General features: G+C 46.0%; 1 protein-coding gene across 1 annotated transcript in view; it reads left to right on the plus strand.

Moving 5' to 3' along the window:
- Positions 1–10604: 10604 nt before the first annotated feature.
- The window catches only part of Dipk1a (divergent protein kinase domain 1A), a 70499-nt gene continuing 62758 nt past the window's right edge, over positions 10605–18345 (plus strand). Inside the window, exon 1 of the mRNA XM_038317291.1 lies at positions 10605–10719. Coding sequence (XP_038173219.1) covers positions 10666–10719 — 54 coding nt within the window. The 5' untranslated portion in view covers positions 10605–10665. The remainder of the gene's footprint in view (positions 10720–18345) is intronic.

Raw genomic sequence — 18345 nt, forward strand, 5'->3', positions numbered from 1 at the left:
GTCAGCTTCCCTGGAGCTGAAGTTAATAGGCGGTTGTGAACCCCTCAATGTAGATGCTGGGAGCTGAACTCCAATTCTATGGGGGAGCAGCAAGCATCCTTAACCACTGAGTCATCTCTCATGCCTGCTTTCTTTCTATTTTGTCTTACTGAGACGGGGTCTCACCATGTAACTCTGGCTGACCTGCAAATCCCTTTGTAGACTGGGTGGCCTCAGACTCATAGATCCGCCTGTCTCTGCCTCTTGAGTATTGGGATTAAAGGCCTTTGGCCTCCTGGTCTCTTTGGTCACCACCTGCATGCCTAGCTTCTGGCACAGGCGGAATCCTGGCTGTCTTCAGTTTCTGGATGATTCTTCCTGTCACTGTTCTTGAGTGCTTGCTGCTAAGGGTAAGCAGAGCTGATGATTGAGCCAGGACCCCAGGGACGCTGGGTAAGCGCTCAGTGATGAGTGACATCCCCAGCCTTCCTGTGTCCTTCTCGATGCTTCCTTTACAAGGCTGGCCCGGTGCCTTGCCGAGACTCTTAGACACAGCTTGGTCACTTCATGTTTTTAATTGTATTTGTTTTTGCTTAATTCTGGTAAAAAAGAAGAAGAAGAAGAAGAAGAAGAAGAAGAAGAAGAAGAAGAAGAAGAAGAAGAAGAAGAAGAAGAAGAAGAAAAAGAAGATGAAGAAGAAAAGAAACCACTGTTTTTCACAGAACTGGTGTGTATTTAGAGCTTGAGGCCGGCCTATCAGGAGGAATGCCTTTTTTTTTTTTTTAAAGAAGAAATTCAGGATTAGAATGGAAGCTGTTTAGCTTTCCAAATTTTATTTCCTGGTGACTCCACTACTTTTTTTCTATGAATGAGGTAATACAAGCTGATAAGGCCATAAGGGTCCAAGGAATGCTTACTACACTAAGCCATAAGGAGGTTAAATATCTTTTTTATTATCATTTGACAATTTCGTGTATGTATCTAATGCATTTGGCTCACTTCACCCCATCACTCTCCCACGTGCACTGAATTTATTCTTCCTCCTTCCCGAGTGCTACTCCTGAGATCACGCCTTTGGTTTGTGACCCGCTGGTTTTATTAGGGATGCTTGAATATAGGGAAGTTGTTTGCTGGAACACAGGGAACTTAAAAGTGGTCGTTGGTTTGTATCCCAGCCTTCAGGGGAAAGCTGTGGCACACAATGCACACACTGTAACTCTAAAGCTGTGGGACATGAGTATCACTGGGGCTTGCTAGCCGTGTGTGGCCGTGTGTGGCACACCCAAAAGCATGGCTATGAACTCCTCAAAGAAGAGTCACAGTTATCAAAAGACTTTTTAGAATAGAATTGTTTGTTTCTTGTTTTTCGAGACAGGGTTTCTCTGTGTAGCCCTAGCAACTTCAACTGTACTGTCTTGACAATCGCCACGATGTTCTGTTTCTGATAACATCTTTCTGTTTGTCATATACAACAGAGAATTGCTGTGAGTGTCCTTAAAGGAGTAGACCAGATGGCTTCTACAGTTGTCACACTGACGGCATGCTCAGAGGTGTGAGGGAATATCATCCTCGATACTTGTCTGCCCCAGGCAATGATGGAAGCATGGCCTCAGAACTACTTGACCCCATGGGATGCTCAGAGCTTGAGGATCAGGATACAGCTCTGTTACAGCGTTTTCAGAACTGGCTGGTCCTGGTTGATTTTCCTAAGAGTAATCAGCAAGGAAACATCTGGGCCCTCTAAGGCCTTGCTGTCCTCTGAGAGGGCTGGTGTTTCCTGGTGTTGGATAGCTAATCCTCTCTACAAGAGGACCGGGAAGTGTCTCAGGCTGGTCACCAGAAGGAAGAACACACTACAAATCACCCAACAGAATGGGGCTCCAACAGCGCTTCTAGGCTACCTCTGGCTGCGTTACAGATATCCACAAACTTCCTCTTCTGCAGAGAGCATAGCATATTCCGCTATTCACAAGAACAGCGCGGCTGCATGGCAAAGTTCCCTTTCAATTGTCTCGTGATGACAGTCCAAAACAAAACAAAACATGGAGACTCTTGCCAGCGGCTGACATCTTCTCTGCCTTAGGGCAAGTGTGCAGTCCTCTGAAGATGACAGTCGCCATAACAAGACGATCTTTTCACTGACTTCCACGTGACAGGTTTCCTACAATATTGAGCTCTGACATTTGTAACAGTCACTATGAATTACCAACATAAATTTGTTAGTGTGACATTTCCATTAGTATATATTTTAATTTCCAAAATTATATTATTATGCTTCAAAATCTTAAAAGACAAAAATCTTAGCACCAAATTATATTGACTGTTTTTTTTTCCCCCCAAGACAGGGCTTCCCTAAGTAGCCCTGGTTGTTGTGGAACTTGCCTTATATATCAGGCTGGCCTCAAATTCAGAGATCCATCTGCTTCTGCCTCCCGATTGCTAGGATTAAAGGCATGCACCACTACTGCCTGGTTTACTTTCCTAAAGAACTATTTAAAAAACATTGTTTGTTCAGGGACTGCATCAATAAGAGTAATGGATAAAAGATCAACATTTGTAATTTATTTCAGATTTTGAATGTTGCTTTCAAGTTTAATCTGGTTGAAGCCTCTTCCTTCCAACTGAGAGGCAAAAATTGCAGCACAATTAACAACTATGTGAGGCCTTCCTCCCTTCCTTTCTACAAACCTGCAATTCTCTAAGAATCTCACCAGAAAACCCCTTTGCAAGGGAAGGACATGTACCAAACCATTGTGCAGCCCCCTCCTCCTGGTTTTATTCTATCAGATACAATCCTCTCCAGACCACTGGGGTCACCTATAATCCCACTTATCAAAGGGTGCAAAGAAGGCTCAGGCATGGCTCAGCAAGTAGAATCCTCTTCCAGCGAGCCTGATGACCCAGGTAGGATTCCTGCGTTTGTACCACTTTGGCTGTTAATTGTTGCTTTTTTAAAATGTGGTTTCCAGGAATAGAACACAGGTTGTCAGGCTTGCATGGCTAGAACTTTTTTTTTTTTTTTTTTTTTTGGTTTTTTGAGACAGGTTTTCCCTGTAGTTTCTAGAGCCTGTCCTGGAGCTAGCTCTTGTAGACCAGGCTGGCCTCGAACTCAGAGATCCGCCTGCCTCTGCCTCCCGAGTGCTGGGATTAAAGGCGTGCGCCACCACCGCCCGGCATGGCTAGAACTTTTGTCTGCCATCGTGACTCTGGTGTATATAAGTATTTATTTTTATATCCAATATGCCTTTTTTTTCAAGACAGGGTTTCTCTGTATAATATTCCTGTCTGTCCTAGAACTTGTTTTGTAGACCAGGCTGGCCTTGAACTCACTGAGATCTCCCTGTCTCTGCATCCTGAATGCTGGGATTAAAGGCATGCACCACCACTGCCCGGTCCTTATATGCCTTTTTATGGAAGAATTTTTTAAAGTCCTGTTTCTTCTTTCAATCTAAGTTCTCATGATTAAAATGTAACATATTTCACATACTAGATTTTTCTTGGGGTGTAAATGCATTTATCATCTTGAATTACAAATACTCCACACTACATTGATGAAGGAGATAAATACAGGCCACAGAGCTTACAGAGGGGACTTACTTGTAGTTGTGTTAGTTGGGGAAATTCAGGTAAAGATGATCCCCACCCCTTGCTCTCTCCCTCCTGTTTTTCCCACTCCCTGATGACTGGTGATCAAAACTGGCTCCACACACTCTATCACTGAGCTGTGACCCCAGCTCTTGGGTTCCTTTCTGTTGGAATCCTTGCTTGGCAGCCTAATTCTCCCTATCTTTATTTGTGCCTTTCTTGCTTTCCGTTCTGAAGCTTCCGAAAATCTTTTAGAGTCTACCTTTCCAAATCCCTTGCTATGACTTTAACTGAGAAGTTACAAAGTCAAAGGCAAAGGAACTAGACCATAAAGGTAAATCAATGCTGGGAGGCAGAGCAGGAAAAAGGTGAAGAGAAGGAACCATGTAAATGGCAGGCAGAGGTAGCTGAGCCAGTTGGTCTATGAATTAAAGGTCTAGTCATATTCTCTCCCCCACTCCTAACAGCCAAGAATGACCTTGCTCGCAACCTTCTGTCCCTGGTGCCTCACCTCTGGGCACCTGCTGTAATTGCAAACTCTGGCTTTGAGTCTCTTCCACGTCCCTGCACTTCAGATTCTTCTCCAAGCTCTACTCTATCCCATCACTCTCTAGATGTGGGCACAGAAAAGAAGTAGCGGCTGAAAGTCATCTGCGAAGAGAATGAAAGGCCTCAGACTCTTTACACTGCCCGTTTGTCCAAGTCAGTCTCTCTCCCCTTGACTCAGAACTTACAGAACCACACAGATATCCAGTTCTTTGATCCCAAGGCTCAGTGGCACAGTGCTTGCCAATGATTGATTCTACCACCCTTTGGCTGTTCTTGACCCCTTTGTACCCACTATGTTCTCCTCACTCATCTTCACTCCCCTGGCGAATCAAAACCTCTCTCTTGCTTACACCCTTTTCCTTACTGCCCTTTCTTTACTCTTATTTATTCCCTTGAAGAGTTTTGATAATGGAGGATTCCCAGTTTATTCTGAAACTGTAGCTGATTATTGATTGAGAAAACAACACAATCATATCAACTTATCCCGCTTAAATTCATGCTCATGAACTCAAGTGGGCAGTTGACATACTCTGCGAACTTGTAATATTTTCCTAGCCCATTCACCTGGCCATCTAGATGACTAGTTGACTCTCCTCTCCTCTCCTCTCCTCTCCTCTCCTCTCCTCTCCTCCCCTCCCCTCCCCTCCCCTCCCCTCCCCTCCCCTCCCCTCCCCTCTCCTCTCCTCTCCTCTCCCCTCCTCTCCTCTCCTCTCGTCCCCTCCCCTCCCCTCCCCTCCCCTCCCCTCCCCTCTCCTCTCCTCTCCTCTCCTCCCCTCTCCTCTTCTCTCCTCTTCTCAAACCTCCACTAAACTTTCCTACTTCTTTTACCTTGGTAACATTACTTCTTATGCCTCTAATGAAACCAGAACCATCTAAAGAGGACTCCCAATGATTACTACCACCATCTCTATGCACCTGCATGCCTACATTCATAGTTTGTTTTTCCATGTGTAGACCACCCAGAACTATATTCCAAGACAAAACCTCTCCAGGACACTACCCCAGCAATTCTGATTTCTTGTTCTGATGTTCTTTTCTAACCTTCTTTTGTATTGTATGCATTAAACCAAATATTTCTGGGCTACTTTTCAATCTTTTTAAAATCAAATGTGTTCCTTGACAAGTTTACAAATGTATATAACACATACCGACCACTCTTACCCCTACTACCTCCTGTCCTCCTACTACCTGTTTGCACCCCTCTCTCCCACAAATCTCTTTCTTATATTTGTTATCTATTCAATTTGTTTTGTGACCTGTTGAGAGCCAGGCTGATCCAAAGCTTTCCCAGAGACCCCGAAGAAAGGACAAAAGGTTATATGTCCTTGATCAGGAGCAGACTTGACGGACCATCTAATCTAGAGCTGAAGCCTGGACCCCAAAAGAATTAAGGTTTTAGTTCCTGAGACCTCGGCTTTTCTCCATGAAGAGGAAGGAGTGAGTTATTGGCCCCAAGTCCACTGTGTTCAGGGTATGTAGTGCTTTTGAGATACCCTGCGTTCCCTTTGTGCAACATTTCCTCCTGCTGACTTTGTCCCATTGTATGATAGTTTCTGCTGTCTCTGTCCCATGTCTCCCCTGGAAATAGTATATAAGTCTGTACTTCTTAATAAGCTTGCTTGGCATAAGACACAGTTTATGCAAGACTTCCTGAATCCACCCACCTGCCTTTATGTCTGAGCCCCTGGCTTTTCTTCCTCCGTGATTCTCTACCACTGAAGAATGACCTACTGGTCCAGGTGAGTGACCCGCTAAGATTAACCAGGGCTGTGTGACCATAGATTGTGCCTAGTCAGTTACTGATGACAATCTCTCTCTCTCTCTCTCTCTCTCTCTCTCTCTCTCTCTCTCTCTCTCTCTCTCTCTCTCTCTCTCTCTCTCCCTCTCTCTCTCCCTCTGTGAATTTATCAATAGCCAGTAATGCAGCAGTAGGAGGTAAAGGCTCGTGAGTGCCTTCTCCATTCATGGCTGATTTTGGACAATGTCAGTCTTGAGCTGGCAGTTGTGAGTGATGATTGCAATAGTTGTGCTCAGTCTAGAGGATGGTATTTTGCATCCCTTTGCCTCGTCTTCCAGCTCTTGTGTACTTTCTGCCTCTTCTTCCAAAATGTTCCCTGACATCTAGAGAAGGTAGTCTAAGGGTCTTGTTTAGGGTTAACCCCTAATGGCTGATTATTCTCAGTATCTTGGGCAGACACAGGTCTCTGCATTTACTGCCATTAAAGGGTCCATAGTGACCTTGACCTCCTTTTGATTCCACTTCAACAACTAGTGACTTCTCCAATATGGGACTCCAATTTTCTGTATCAGACATCTTTAATCATTCTCCTATTATTTTCTCCTTTCTTGCTCCTTCTCTTCTCTTTCCCTCCCGTTTCTCCTCATCCATCTCCTCGTGCCCCTCCTTTCCCTCTTTCTCTTAGAGGCAGGATCTCATGTGTACTAGGCTGATCTCAAATTCGCTATGAAGTTGAGAATGCCTTGAATTCCTGATTCTCATACCTCCACTTCTGGAGTGCTGGAATTACAGGCACGCGAACCATGCCCAGTTTAGGTGGTGATGGGAGCCAAATCCAGGGCAAGCATTCCACGAACTAAGCGACATTCCCATTCCCTCAAGGTTTTCTTTCTCCCTCATTTTTTTTCTTTAAAAAACTCACTCATATTTATACGAGTGTTTCACCTGCTATATATGTCTGTGTACCAGTTGCATGCATGGTGCCCTCAAAGGCCAGAGATCACACTGGATTCCCTGGAACTGGGGTTACAGATGACTTGTGAGCTGCCATGTAGTGGCTGTGAACGGAAACTCTTCCACTGGGACAGCAGTCAGTGCTCTTCACAGATGAGCCATCTTTCCAATCCCTCACCCCACTCTTTTCTTAAACCTACTGTCATATTCCATTGCTCCATTAACTACCAATGACTAAATTAGTGGTCAATTCCCAGTTCTTTGTTTGTTTTTGTTTTTCAAGACAGGGTTTCTCTGTGTAGCCCTGACTGTCCTGGAACTCATACTATAAACCCAGCTGGCCTCAAACTCACAGAGATTGGATTCAAAGAGCTCCTCCACCTGCCTGTCTCCTGAGTGCTGGGATTAAAGACATGCACCACCACCACCAGGCCAGTTCCCAGTTCTTAATAATAGTATTTGTTCAGCTGGAATCTTCAGCTCCCTCCTGCTTGATCTGGAAATAGCCCCCCCCCCTTTCTTTCTCTCTCTCTCTCCAAACCCCGCCCTCTCAGAAAATCTCCATCAAAGAAAAAGCGCTAAAAAGTAGTCCAGTTCTGTATTCTTGGTGCTTCTGGCTGGTGTGGGATGATCTTTCTGTCTACTGGGAATATGTATTCCTCTTATTAGTTAACAATAAAGGCTGTTTGACCCATAGCCAGGCAGGATAAGGTTAGGTGGAACAGGAACAATCAAACTGAGACCTCAGATGAGGAGGGGTGGTGTTGAGGGAGATGCCAACCCGCCCCTGAACAACAGGACAGTATAGAAAATGAGGTAGCAAGCCTTGAGCTACATGAAATAGCATACACAGAAATATGGGTTAATTTAAATGTAAGGGTTAGCTAGTAATAAGCCTGAGCTGCTGACCAACCATTAATACTATTTATATAAGCCTCTGAGTGATTATTTGGAAGCAGCTGCAGGACAGGGCAGGACAGGGAAACCTCCATTTACATGTGGCAGCTCCTCACCTGAAGCTGCAAGCAGCCCACACGCCCAACTAAGCGTTCCAACTTTTGACCATACTTGGACACAAACCCAGGTTGTGGTGAACACATCATCATCCCTCACCTACAGGCTATATAAGCTCCCTGCTCTAGTTCATCTGTGTGACTTCTCCTGCCTCAGTCTCTGGGACTGGAGAGCTCACCCAGGAATTGTTTTTCTAAAAACAACAACAACAACAACAACAAAAAAACCCCACAACTTATTTCCTCAGTTCGGCTTGGTCTGGCCTACTGTACTGTGTTGGTGGAGAAACCTATTATCAAGGTACAAAAAAGCTATTAGTACTCGCTCCTCAGAGACACTAGCTTAATCTGGCTTTCAAGGCACCTCATTTCTTCACTGGCCGCTCCTTCTTAGGCTCTGTTCCTTGCTCATCCATGTCTCCCCGAATTTTGCATTTTATCCAGGGCTTCATCCTTGATTCTCTTCCTATTTACATTTCTCCCTTTTACAAACGTATCCAGTTTGTAAAACCTGACTTTAATGCCATCTAAAAATGCTTAAGATTCTTGTGCATCTCTCGTGTGGAATGTTTTCCTTTAGCTCACACTCACATACATAACCACCTGCTCAACACGGCCACTTGACAGCTGGGTATGTGTGGACACAGCTGCAATCACAGCCTTGGGAGGATCAGGAGTTCAAGGCCAGCCTGGACTCTATGAACCTTCTCTAAAAATAAAAAAGTCAGACTGAAACCCCAAACAGACTCTACTTGAATTCAAAATACGTAGCTCATATGCGGAACGGAACTCTTGATCTTTTCCTTCTGGCTAGCTCTATCTGTGGTCTTCTCCACCCTCCCTACCCCTTTACCCTTACCAGCCCTGGCCCCTCAGACATGGTCTACGTAGCACTGGCGTATTAAACCAGGCAGGTCTTGAACTCACACAGACATGCCTTCCTCTTCCTCACTACTACACCTGGCCTATCGCCTTTCTTCACCAATTGTTTTTGTTTTATTTATTTATTTTGAGACAGGGTTTTGTGTAGCCCAGGCTGGCTGAGCTGAGGCTGGTCTTGAATTCTTGATCCTCTTATACCGCCCAAGTACTATGATTGCAGGCATAGGACACTAAACCTGGCTCTTAGCAGACATTTCTTTTTTTTTTTTTTTTTTGGTTTTTCGAGACAGGGTTTCTCTGTGGCTTTGGAACCTGTCCTGGAACTAGCTCTTGTAGACCAGGCTGGTCTCGAACTCACAGAGATCTGCCTGCCTCTGCCTCCCGAGTGCTGGGATTAAAGGCGTGCGCCACCACCGCCCGGCAGCAGACATTTCTATATTCAGTGTTTGTTATTTATTGCCTGTCTCCCCATCTCCAAAATGTAATAGCTATAAGGGTAGGGACTTTGCCTTCTTTGTCTTTCTGTATATACAGCAGAACAATTTGAACAGTGTCTAGGTACTAAGGAAATTATTTATTGAGGGGCTGGGGAGGGTTATTCTGAGGGTTTCCTGCTGTTTCAGAGGACCCAGCTTTGATTCACAGCACCCAAGTTACGATCAACTAGCTCCAGGTGACCTGTCACCCTTGTTTGGCCTTCATGGGCAATCACACACACATAACACAAAAATAACACAAGTTTAAAATATTAAATAAAGCCAGTAGGATTCATTTTTTTTTCCCTTTCTCCCCTTCTTCCCTCCCTCTCCTGTCTCTGCCTTAAGTAGCCCAGCTTGGCCTTGAACACCTGATCCTGCTCCCGTCTCCCAGGAGCTGGAATTGCAGGTACGAGTCATCTTTATCTTAGAAATTACTGGAGTCACTTAATTAAAAATGCAAGTCAGTGGATAATGTATGTATTTGCATGCAACAGACACTACCCAGGTTAAAAACCTGTCTCCAGAAACTGGAAACACAAGAAACATAAAGTTGGTGGGCATCAAGGAAAAGCATAGCATACGAGGAAAAAATAAAGTAGGAACTGTATCTTCTTGCGTTAAAGTCGCTCAGAGCAACTGCCATACTCCTTCTAGGGTGGCTCTTTTTCCCTTATTTGGCCATCGGTGTCAAAGAGCGCCACGCCCTGCGTTGTGTAGTCTTAACTGAGTCGCTCTGCCACGTCCCTGGAGGGCTCCTGCCTTCGGAACTGTATTCAATTCGCCATTTATTTTTTTAACTTTTAAAATCAGTGGCAGAAGCAAGGAAAACTCGGAAGCTGTTTTGTAAACAATGCAAATTTAAACAGTCGAAATTGTAAAAAAGGAAAAAAAGTTGAAGGTATGCAAAGCGGCGAAGTGGCTGGAAGGTCACGCAGAACTGAGCGGGAAGGAGCCCGGTCCTCCCGCAGACACTGGTGGCGGCGTCTCCGGGACCGCGGGCGCCTCCTTTCCCTGCAGCGGGACTGTGAACGGGTCCCCTAAGAAGCAGCTCCAAGCGTCCTCGGAATTTCAGTGCCACCCGATACAGAGTCCAGAAGGAGCGCGGACCTCAGGGTTCAGCACCGGGAGCTGCGAGCCCGGCCCCCGCAAAGGGGGCGCTGCCCCGAGCCCACGCTCCGCGCACCCCCGCGCCGCTCGCGCCCGCGCCCCTCCCCCGTCCGCGCCTCCCCTTTAAGCGCCTAGGCGCAGGCGGATTTGTGTCGGCGGAGCCGCGGCCGGGGGTGGGGGCGGGGCTGCGCGCGCCGAGCCGGCCTCCTCCGCCGCCCTCCGCCGCCCTCCACAGCGCCGCGAGGCCCCGGGAGCGCGCGCCGGGGGCGGGCAGTGGGCGGGCGGGGAGGCCGGCGGGGCAGGGGCGGGGAGGCCGGCGGGCGGGCGGCCGCGCTCGGGTCCGCCTCCGACTGCGGCGCGGCGGGGCGATGTGAGTGCCATGGCGAGGAGTCTCTGCGCGGGGGCCTGGCTGAGGAAACCCCATTACCTCCAGGTAGGCCGGCCGCGGCCCCGCCACGCGCCCTCCTCGGTCCCGCTTAGCCCCGCGTCCCGATCCTCACCCCCGCCTTCCCCGGGCGCCGCCCCAGCTCTGCGCCCCTCCGAGTCCCGGCTCGGGTCCCTCCTCTGCGTGCTCCACCTTTGCTCGGGGGCCCCCAGCCCTGCCATCTCCGACTCCGTGTCTCGGGTAGCAAAACGTGGTGTGTCATTCCTCCATATTTCAGAGAATCGTGCGTGACCAGTTGTTATGCCAGTGGGTCCCCAAGTCCCCGCCAGCGGCTGCGCCTCGGTGCAGAGCCCCTGGGGTTGCTCTTCCCACCCCAACGCTGGTTTAAATGGGAGGGAGGGAGGGATCGGCAAGCCGGATCGAGGCGGTGGGTATTCGCGTTGGTCCACAGAAAGGGGATCGTGACTGCTGTGCGGCTCTCCAGTCATCTCCGCGGCCGTGCGAGCGCGGTTCTCAGTCACGTCGTGTGTGCTGTTGGCGTGTTAATTTTTCATGATTTTTTTCTGTTCCGCTGCCCGCCGGCTTTAGAACCCTACTGCTGCCTTCGTGCACTGTTTGGTCACCAGGGGGACCTAGTAGACGTCGTGAGTAGTTCTCAAAAATCCATCACTCCAATGGAAAAACAGCTACAAATCAATGCCTCCCACATTGTCAGCAGTGTTAGGTGTTTCTGCAGGACGCTGCTTGCAGTAAGAGGCCTGAAGGTGTGGGAAAGGTATTTTGGGTCAGCTGGTGGTGCTTCTTACTAGTATGAAAAAAAAAGAGTTGAGAAGGAACCATCGCAGTCCAAGTAGATCTTACGTTTTTATTTGACGTTTGCATGTTTAAGTCATTACTCTGTAATGAGTGACATGCTGCAGATTGAAAAGACGATTTGACAGCTCACGGTATTAAGGACATAAGACCGAAATCGAATGTTCTGTTTGCAGCAGCACCGCCAGAAATAGTTGTGCATTGAGCACCACCAGTATTAGAACCCAACTTAGAATTCCATCCTTGCCAGGTGACCATTTATTGTTAAACTGTTTTGGGATATTTAAAATCTTTTAACTTAAAACTAAGTAGCTTTCAACTGGGCAGTGGTGATGCATGCCTTTAATCCCAGCACTCAGGGAGGCAGAGGCTGGTGGAATTCGAGGCTAGCCTGATCTACAGAGTGAGTTCCAGGACAGCCAGGGCTACACAGAGAAACCCTGTCTCGAAAAATCAAAACCAAAACAAACAGAAAAACTACCTAGCTTTCTATTATTCGGTTTTTGGGGTTTGGTAGAGTTTTAGACTTTGTTTTGACTCTGAATGATTTCCACAGATGTGAACACAGACACTCTTTGGCACTAGAACACACGGATTTTCTGATATGGTTGAGGCTATAGTTCAGAGGCACCTAGGTCCAATCCCCAGCACCACACACACACACGCACACACACACACGCGCGCGCACACACACACACGCACGCACACACACACACACACGCTTTAAAAATAGTCATGCCTTCCATTAATGAAAGTTTCTAGCTTTCTGAATTTGCATCATGGTCAGTTATCAAATTAGGGTAAGCTTGCCAGAGGGCCTTAAATACCAGCACTTGGGAGGCGGATCTCTGAGTTCTAGGCCAGCCTGGTCTACATAGCAAGTTCTAGGCTAGCCAGGGCTAGAGGGGCTGGGGGAGGGGGGAGAGAGAGACCTTGTCTCAAAAAAAAATTACGCTAAACTCAAAATTTCTTTTTAAAGACAAATTTTCATGTAGCCAAGCTTGGCTTAGAACTTGACAGGTAGCCAAGGATGACCTTGAATGTCTGATCCTCCTCTTCTGTTACTCTTAGTATGACCCAAGAGTATAGCAGTCATAACCTGAGGGACCACCTTCCTGGCTTTTTTTTTTTTCTCCCAGAGGGTTTCTCTGTGTGTCTCTGGCTGTTTTGGAACTTGCTCTGTAGACCAAGCTGGCCTCAAACTCCCATCTGCTTGCCTCTGCCTCCCCAGACTGGGATTAAAGGCTTGCGGTGTGCCACCACCGCCTGGCCACCTCCTTGTGTTTTTGATACAGTGTCTCCAGTAGAACTCTCCAAATAGGCTAGGAGGCTGGCTGGCTGACTGGCCAGTGAGCCTAGGGGTCCATCTGTCTCTGCCTAACCAGCCCTGGGATTACAAGGTGCAGGTGCTGGGCACCAAGTTCAGTTCCTCATGTTTGAGCAGCAAGTCCTTTACAGTCTGAGCTAGCTCCACAACCTCAATTTCTTCTCTTTTTCCTCTACTTCTTCTAAATTGCACATTATCCCTAGCAGTGTATTAACTAACTAGATTTGATTTCTCACGGAGAGGGTTTATTGTGCACTCTCTTTTGTTTGTTTGGTTTTCGAGACAGGGTTTCTTTGTGTAACAAGTCTGTCTGTCCTGGAACTTGCTTCATAGACAGGGCTGGCCTCTAACTCACAGAGAACCACCTACCTCTGCCTCCCAAGTGCTGGGATTAAAGGCAAGTGTCACCACACCCAGCTAGCAATTTTTATTTAAAATTTATTTTACACAATATATTTTAACTTTTTTTTTTTTTTTTTTTGGTTTTTCGAGACAGTGTTTCCCTGTAGTTTCTAGAGCCTGTCCTGGAACTAGCTCTTGTAGACCAGGCTGGCCTCGAACTCAGATCCGCCTGCCTCTGCCTCCCGAGTGCTGGGATTAAAGGCGTGCACCACCACCGCCCGGCACACAATATATTTTGATCATGTTTTTCCCCTTCCCCAATTCCTCCCAGATCCTCCCCATCTCTCTATCCACCCAACTTTATGTTCTTTCTCTTTCAAAAAAGATCCACAAAACAAAAAACTATTAAGACAAAAATGACAAAACAAAGCAAAATGAAGACATTTATTTTAATTTATATGTATAAATGTCTTGCCGGCAGTGTATGTGCCTGGTGCCTGTGGAGGATCGAGGAAGGCGTCATAGCCGCTGGAACTGGAGTTATGGGTAGTTGTGAGCCAATATATGAGGGTTCTGGGAACTAAACCTGGGTCCTTTGTGCAAGAGCAGCAAGTGATTTTACTTGCTGAGCCATGTCTCCAGCCCTTTCCCCATAATTTAGGAGGGGAAACTTAATCATTTGATTTATCAGTGAGCTTCACGCACAGAATTTTCCCTTAGCTCCGATGTCACTGTGGTAGTTGTAGCCTCCTCTGGAAAATTAAGCATCTTGAGCTAGTTAAAAACAAAACAGTAATTAAATTTCCTCCCTTCCCCCCAAAGCTTAGTATTTTGCAATTAATGTTATAGTTTCTGCAGACGGTTACACTGTAACAGGAGTCTGAGTACTGGCTAGGGTGTTCATCTTTGCTGATTCCACTGCATCCAAAGAAAAGACCTTGGGTACTGTAATCACGCAGTGAGATGCCGTTTAGCAGTAAAGACTAGAATAGATTAGTGTTTGCTTAGGGTTGGGTGAAAATAAAGACTGGCTACTAATGGGTAGGCTTTTTTTTTTTTTTTAAAAAAAAAAATTCTGTAGTATCTGAATTTAAAGGAGTAAATTCTGTAGTATGTGAATGATAGTTCAGCAAAACAGAAAAGAAGGATGAGAGGAAGTGGAAAGGAAAGTGATCCATTGAGCTAGTCCTGCGGACACTGGCCTCGTGTTTCCCCCCTTGCCACAGCGTTCACCAGTGCCAGCTTTTTGGTGCCCACAGTAGTTGCTTCCAGGGCAGCAGTGCAAGGGCACCGGACAGGCTCTCTGTGTAAGTTAGCTGATAGCCAGGTACCTGAGCACAAGTTTTCCAACGTCAAGGCGTCATTCTCAGAGTGAGCTAATGTATGACATCTTCTGCCACTGTTTTGATGGGAAATTACCCTGGAAATAACGCTTTCTGTGTGTGCCAAGTGTTGTAGCATATTGAAGAGTTAGACTCTTAACTCTTGGCGCAGAAACCTGCTCTGTCAACCAGCTTAAATAAACCACTCTGAGTTGGTATTTCTCTTTCATTGACTGTTATAGCACACACATCTCAGGACCTGCTGGCTGTGGTAACTCTTCACTGCACCTGTGTGTGTTTCTAGCAGTGTGGGTTTTACAAATTGGTATCTATTTTTGTTTGGGGTTTACTCCAATGGAGTAAACCTGTAATTTTTTGGCTTTGGGGTAAGGACGATAGCACAGTAGCCCTATAATTTGTTGGCTTTAGTTTAGAATACCTGTTTTCTTCTGTCCTTAAGATCCGGAAGAATGGAAGTTAAGATAGTTTGGGACTGCTGGTTGGTGGTGGCTCACACCTTTAATCCCGGCCCTCGCAAGGCAGAGGCCAGCCTGGTCTACAGAGCGAGTTCCACGACAGCCAGGGCTACACAGTGAAACCCTGTTTTGAAACACCTCCCTTCCCCCTCCCCCCCAAAAAAGGCAGTTTGGGGTAATTTAATATGCTGAGGTTATACCCATTTTTCATTCCAGTCATTCTGTTCATATTCTGGAACATGGAAAAAATTGTGCAATTCTAATGAAATTTGAAGTCTAAGACTTCTTCTTTTGAAGATTTTTAAGAGCTTTAGGTAGAAGTTTTAAACTTTGAGACATTGTCTCCAAAATGACTGCCCTGGCACTTTTAGTATGTCTTCAGTCAGGGCTGTCTTGAATGAATGGACAAACATTTTTTGTTTTGCTGACTCTTGGAGAGAGTCTCCTGGAACTCCCTATATGCACCAGCGTGGCCTTGAACCTGTGGCAGTCCTCCTGGTGCTGGGATTATAGGTATATGCCACCACGGCAGACAATGGCCTGCTCTAATTGGTACTTATTCAACAGTTCTTTTGTTGTTTGTTTTTTGAGACAAAATTGTAATGTTGCCTGTCCTGGGTCTTCTTCCCTTACTTCCCAAGCATTGGTATTATAAGCATGTCATCTAAACTTTCTGATACCTGGACATTCGGCTTATATTAGCACTGTTTTTCAAATGGTTTGTTTGTGTCTTAATATGGGTATTTTGGAGGATTTAGTTCAGGGAGAGTTACTGACGTGTCAGTGGTGGCTGTAACAGTATTCACAAGAGCAAGAGTAATATGGTCTCCAGAAACTTCTGACTCAAAGGGCACTTAGAGTAGGTAGCTCTGTATTCCCAAAAGTTGGTGGAAGGAGAAGCCCGTGCACTGACCTTTGCCTGAAATTAAATCTCTAGAGCTATGATTAGCTCCAAAGTTGCTTGCGCACAGAGACCGTCCATGACCAGTAATGCTTTAAATTCAACTGTAAGCCTGCAGCTCCAGGATTTAGGAGGCTAGGAAGAAGATTGATAGTTGTAATATAGTCTGAGCTACCTAGTGAAACGCTGTCTCAAAAAAAAAATAATCAAAATGAAACCAAAACCAAATTTAAGCATGGGGTGGCATGTAGTCATTTGATATTACAATGCTTCCTGAGAACCTTGAAGAAATGATAAATTTTCTAGCAGATTCCATCCTTACCAACTTAAAAACTATTTTATTTTTATGTGTACTGGTGTTTTGTGTCTAGTGTCTGTGGAGGCCAGAAGAGGGTGTTGGATCTCCTGGAACTGGAGTTAGGGATTGTTGTTAGCCGCCATTCGGGTGCTGGGAATTGAACATAGGTCCTTTGAAAAAAAAAAAAAACCAAACAGTCAATATTCTTAGCTGCTGAGCCATCTCTCCATTCCTCATAATACTTTTTGTTTCTTGTTGATTTGTGTGTTTCTTTTGAGACAGTTTTCATATCCAGCCCTTGCTGTCCTGAAACCCACTGTGTTTTCTAGGCTGGCCTTATACTCACAGAGATCAGCCCGCTTCTGCCTCTTGTGCTGGTATAAAGATGTGCAGCACAACATACAACAACCTAAGTAAATATTTTTAAATGTACTCTCTGTACCTTGGGTATGTCAGATCTCAACTTTTTCATCTTGCAAAGTTGAACTACTCCCCATTTCCTTCTGGCTCTGTACCCCACCCTCGTCCTTGGTAACCACATCCTTTTTTCTGTTTCTATTAGTTTGACGCTCTGAAAATACCTCATGTAAATAGAACCCTGCAGTATTTTTCCACCTGTCATCTCCCCTCCTCTCCTTTTCTCTCTTCTGTTTCTCTCTTCCATCTCTTTCCTTGACTTCTGTCTCTGCTCTTTTCTGACCATCCATCCTTTGCTCCCTCTCTCTCCCATTTTCCCCTCAAGTCTCACTGTAATGCCCAGACTTGTCTCAGGTCTTTGTGCTTCTACCTTCTGACTATTAATGATAATAATTGTTCTTAATTTTAAGTTCTATTTTTGAGAGTCTCATACACGTATGCAACGAAATATGGTCGCATCTACCTCCTACCCCCATTTCCTCCTCCAGCTCCTCTTGTATCTCCCCCAACATGGTCCCAGCCCAACTTTTTCTTTTTTATGACCCAGTAAATTCAGTTGCTGTTGCCTATATGTGCATGGGGTGTGGGGCCATCCACTGAAGCCTGGAAACCTCCCAGTGGCCACTTCCTCAGAATAGAATGAGTAGCTCTCTTGGGACCTGTAGATGTGTACCCTGTCTGTGATGGGAATGTGGTTGGCTTGCTCTTGTTCAGGGCTTGCTCGGGAAACTGCAGCTGCCTGAGCTCATGAGTGCCATGGCCTTGTCGTGTCCAGAGTCCATGTTCCAAACGCTCTTCCCATCCTCCAGCTCTTACATCCTTTTCACCCCTTCTTCTGAATGTTCCCCGAACCTTGCTGGTAATAGGGTTGATGTAGATGTCCCGGTTAGGACCGAGCAGCTCAGTCTCTTACCCACTTCACTTGGGTCAGTTACACATCTCTTCATTGTCTGCTCTCCACTGCAAAAAGGCAGCTTCTCTGACCACGGCTGAGAGCAGCCCAGGCCTGTTGGCACCAGAAACTGGGAAAAATGGGATGACTGTAGTAGTTCTTGTGTGTGTGTGTGTGTGTGTGTGTGTGGTACTTGTGCTTGAACCCAGGACCTTACACATGGCATGCAAATTCTACTAGTAATAACTACAGCCCCAGCAGGGTGAAGTGGAGCACATCTTTATCCCAGCCCTCAGATGGCAGAGAATGGGACCTCTGAGTTTGAAGTCAGTCTGGTCTACAGTGTAGACCAAGTTCCAGAACAGCCAAGACTATACAGAGAAACCATGTCTCAAAAAACAAAACGGACAGAATATGATAACATAGGCCCCTACTTTAATGCCTCTCTATATAGTTAAAATTAATATTTTAGTTAGCACATAGAATAAAAGGTTTCACTGTGACATTTTCATCTTACTTATCATATGTGTAATTGTACTTTGTTTATATCCTTGCCTCTACCACCCTTTTGTTTCTTCCCTCTTCCTTTTCCACAAATGTTACTTTTGCTTTTGTGTGTGTGTTCTGTAATCTGAATATGAGAAAAAATGTGCACTGCTTGGTCTTTCTTCCCCTCTAGAGCCCCCCCTTCCTCCAGTCCTTTCCTCCCTCTTAACCATGTTCACAGCCCACATGTGATGAGTCTTCATACTATTCTTCATAGTGGCCGTATCTTTTACAATCCTGCAGCAGTGTGCAAGGGTTCCAGCTTTCCCACACTTTCCTTAGGACTTGTTATTTTCTGTTTTGAGTGTTTAGCCATCCTACTGGGAGTAGGTGATAGCTC

Source organism: Arvicola amphibius, chromosome 1 (assembly GCF_903992535.2).
Source record: "Arvicola amphibius chromosome 1, mArvAmp1.2, whole genome shotgun sequence".
NCBI lineage: Eukaryota > Metazoa > Chordata > Mammalia > Rodentia > Cricetidae > Arvicola > Arvicola amphibius.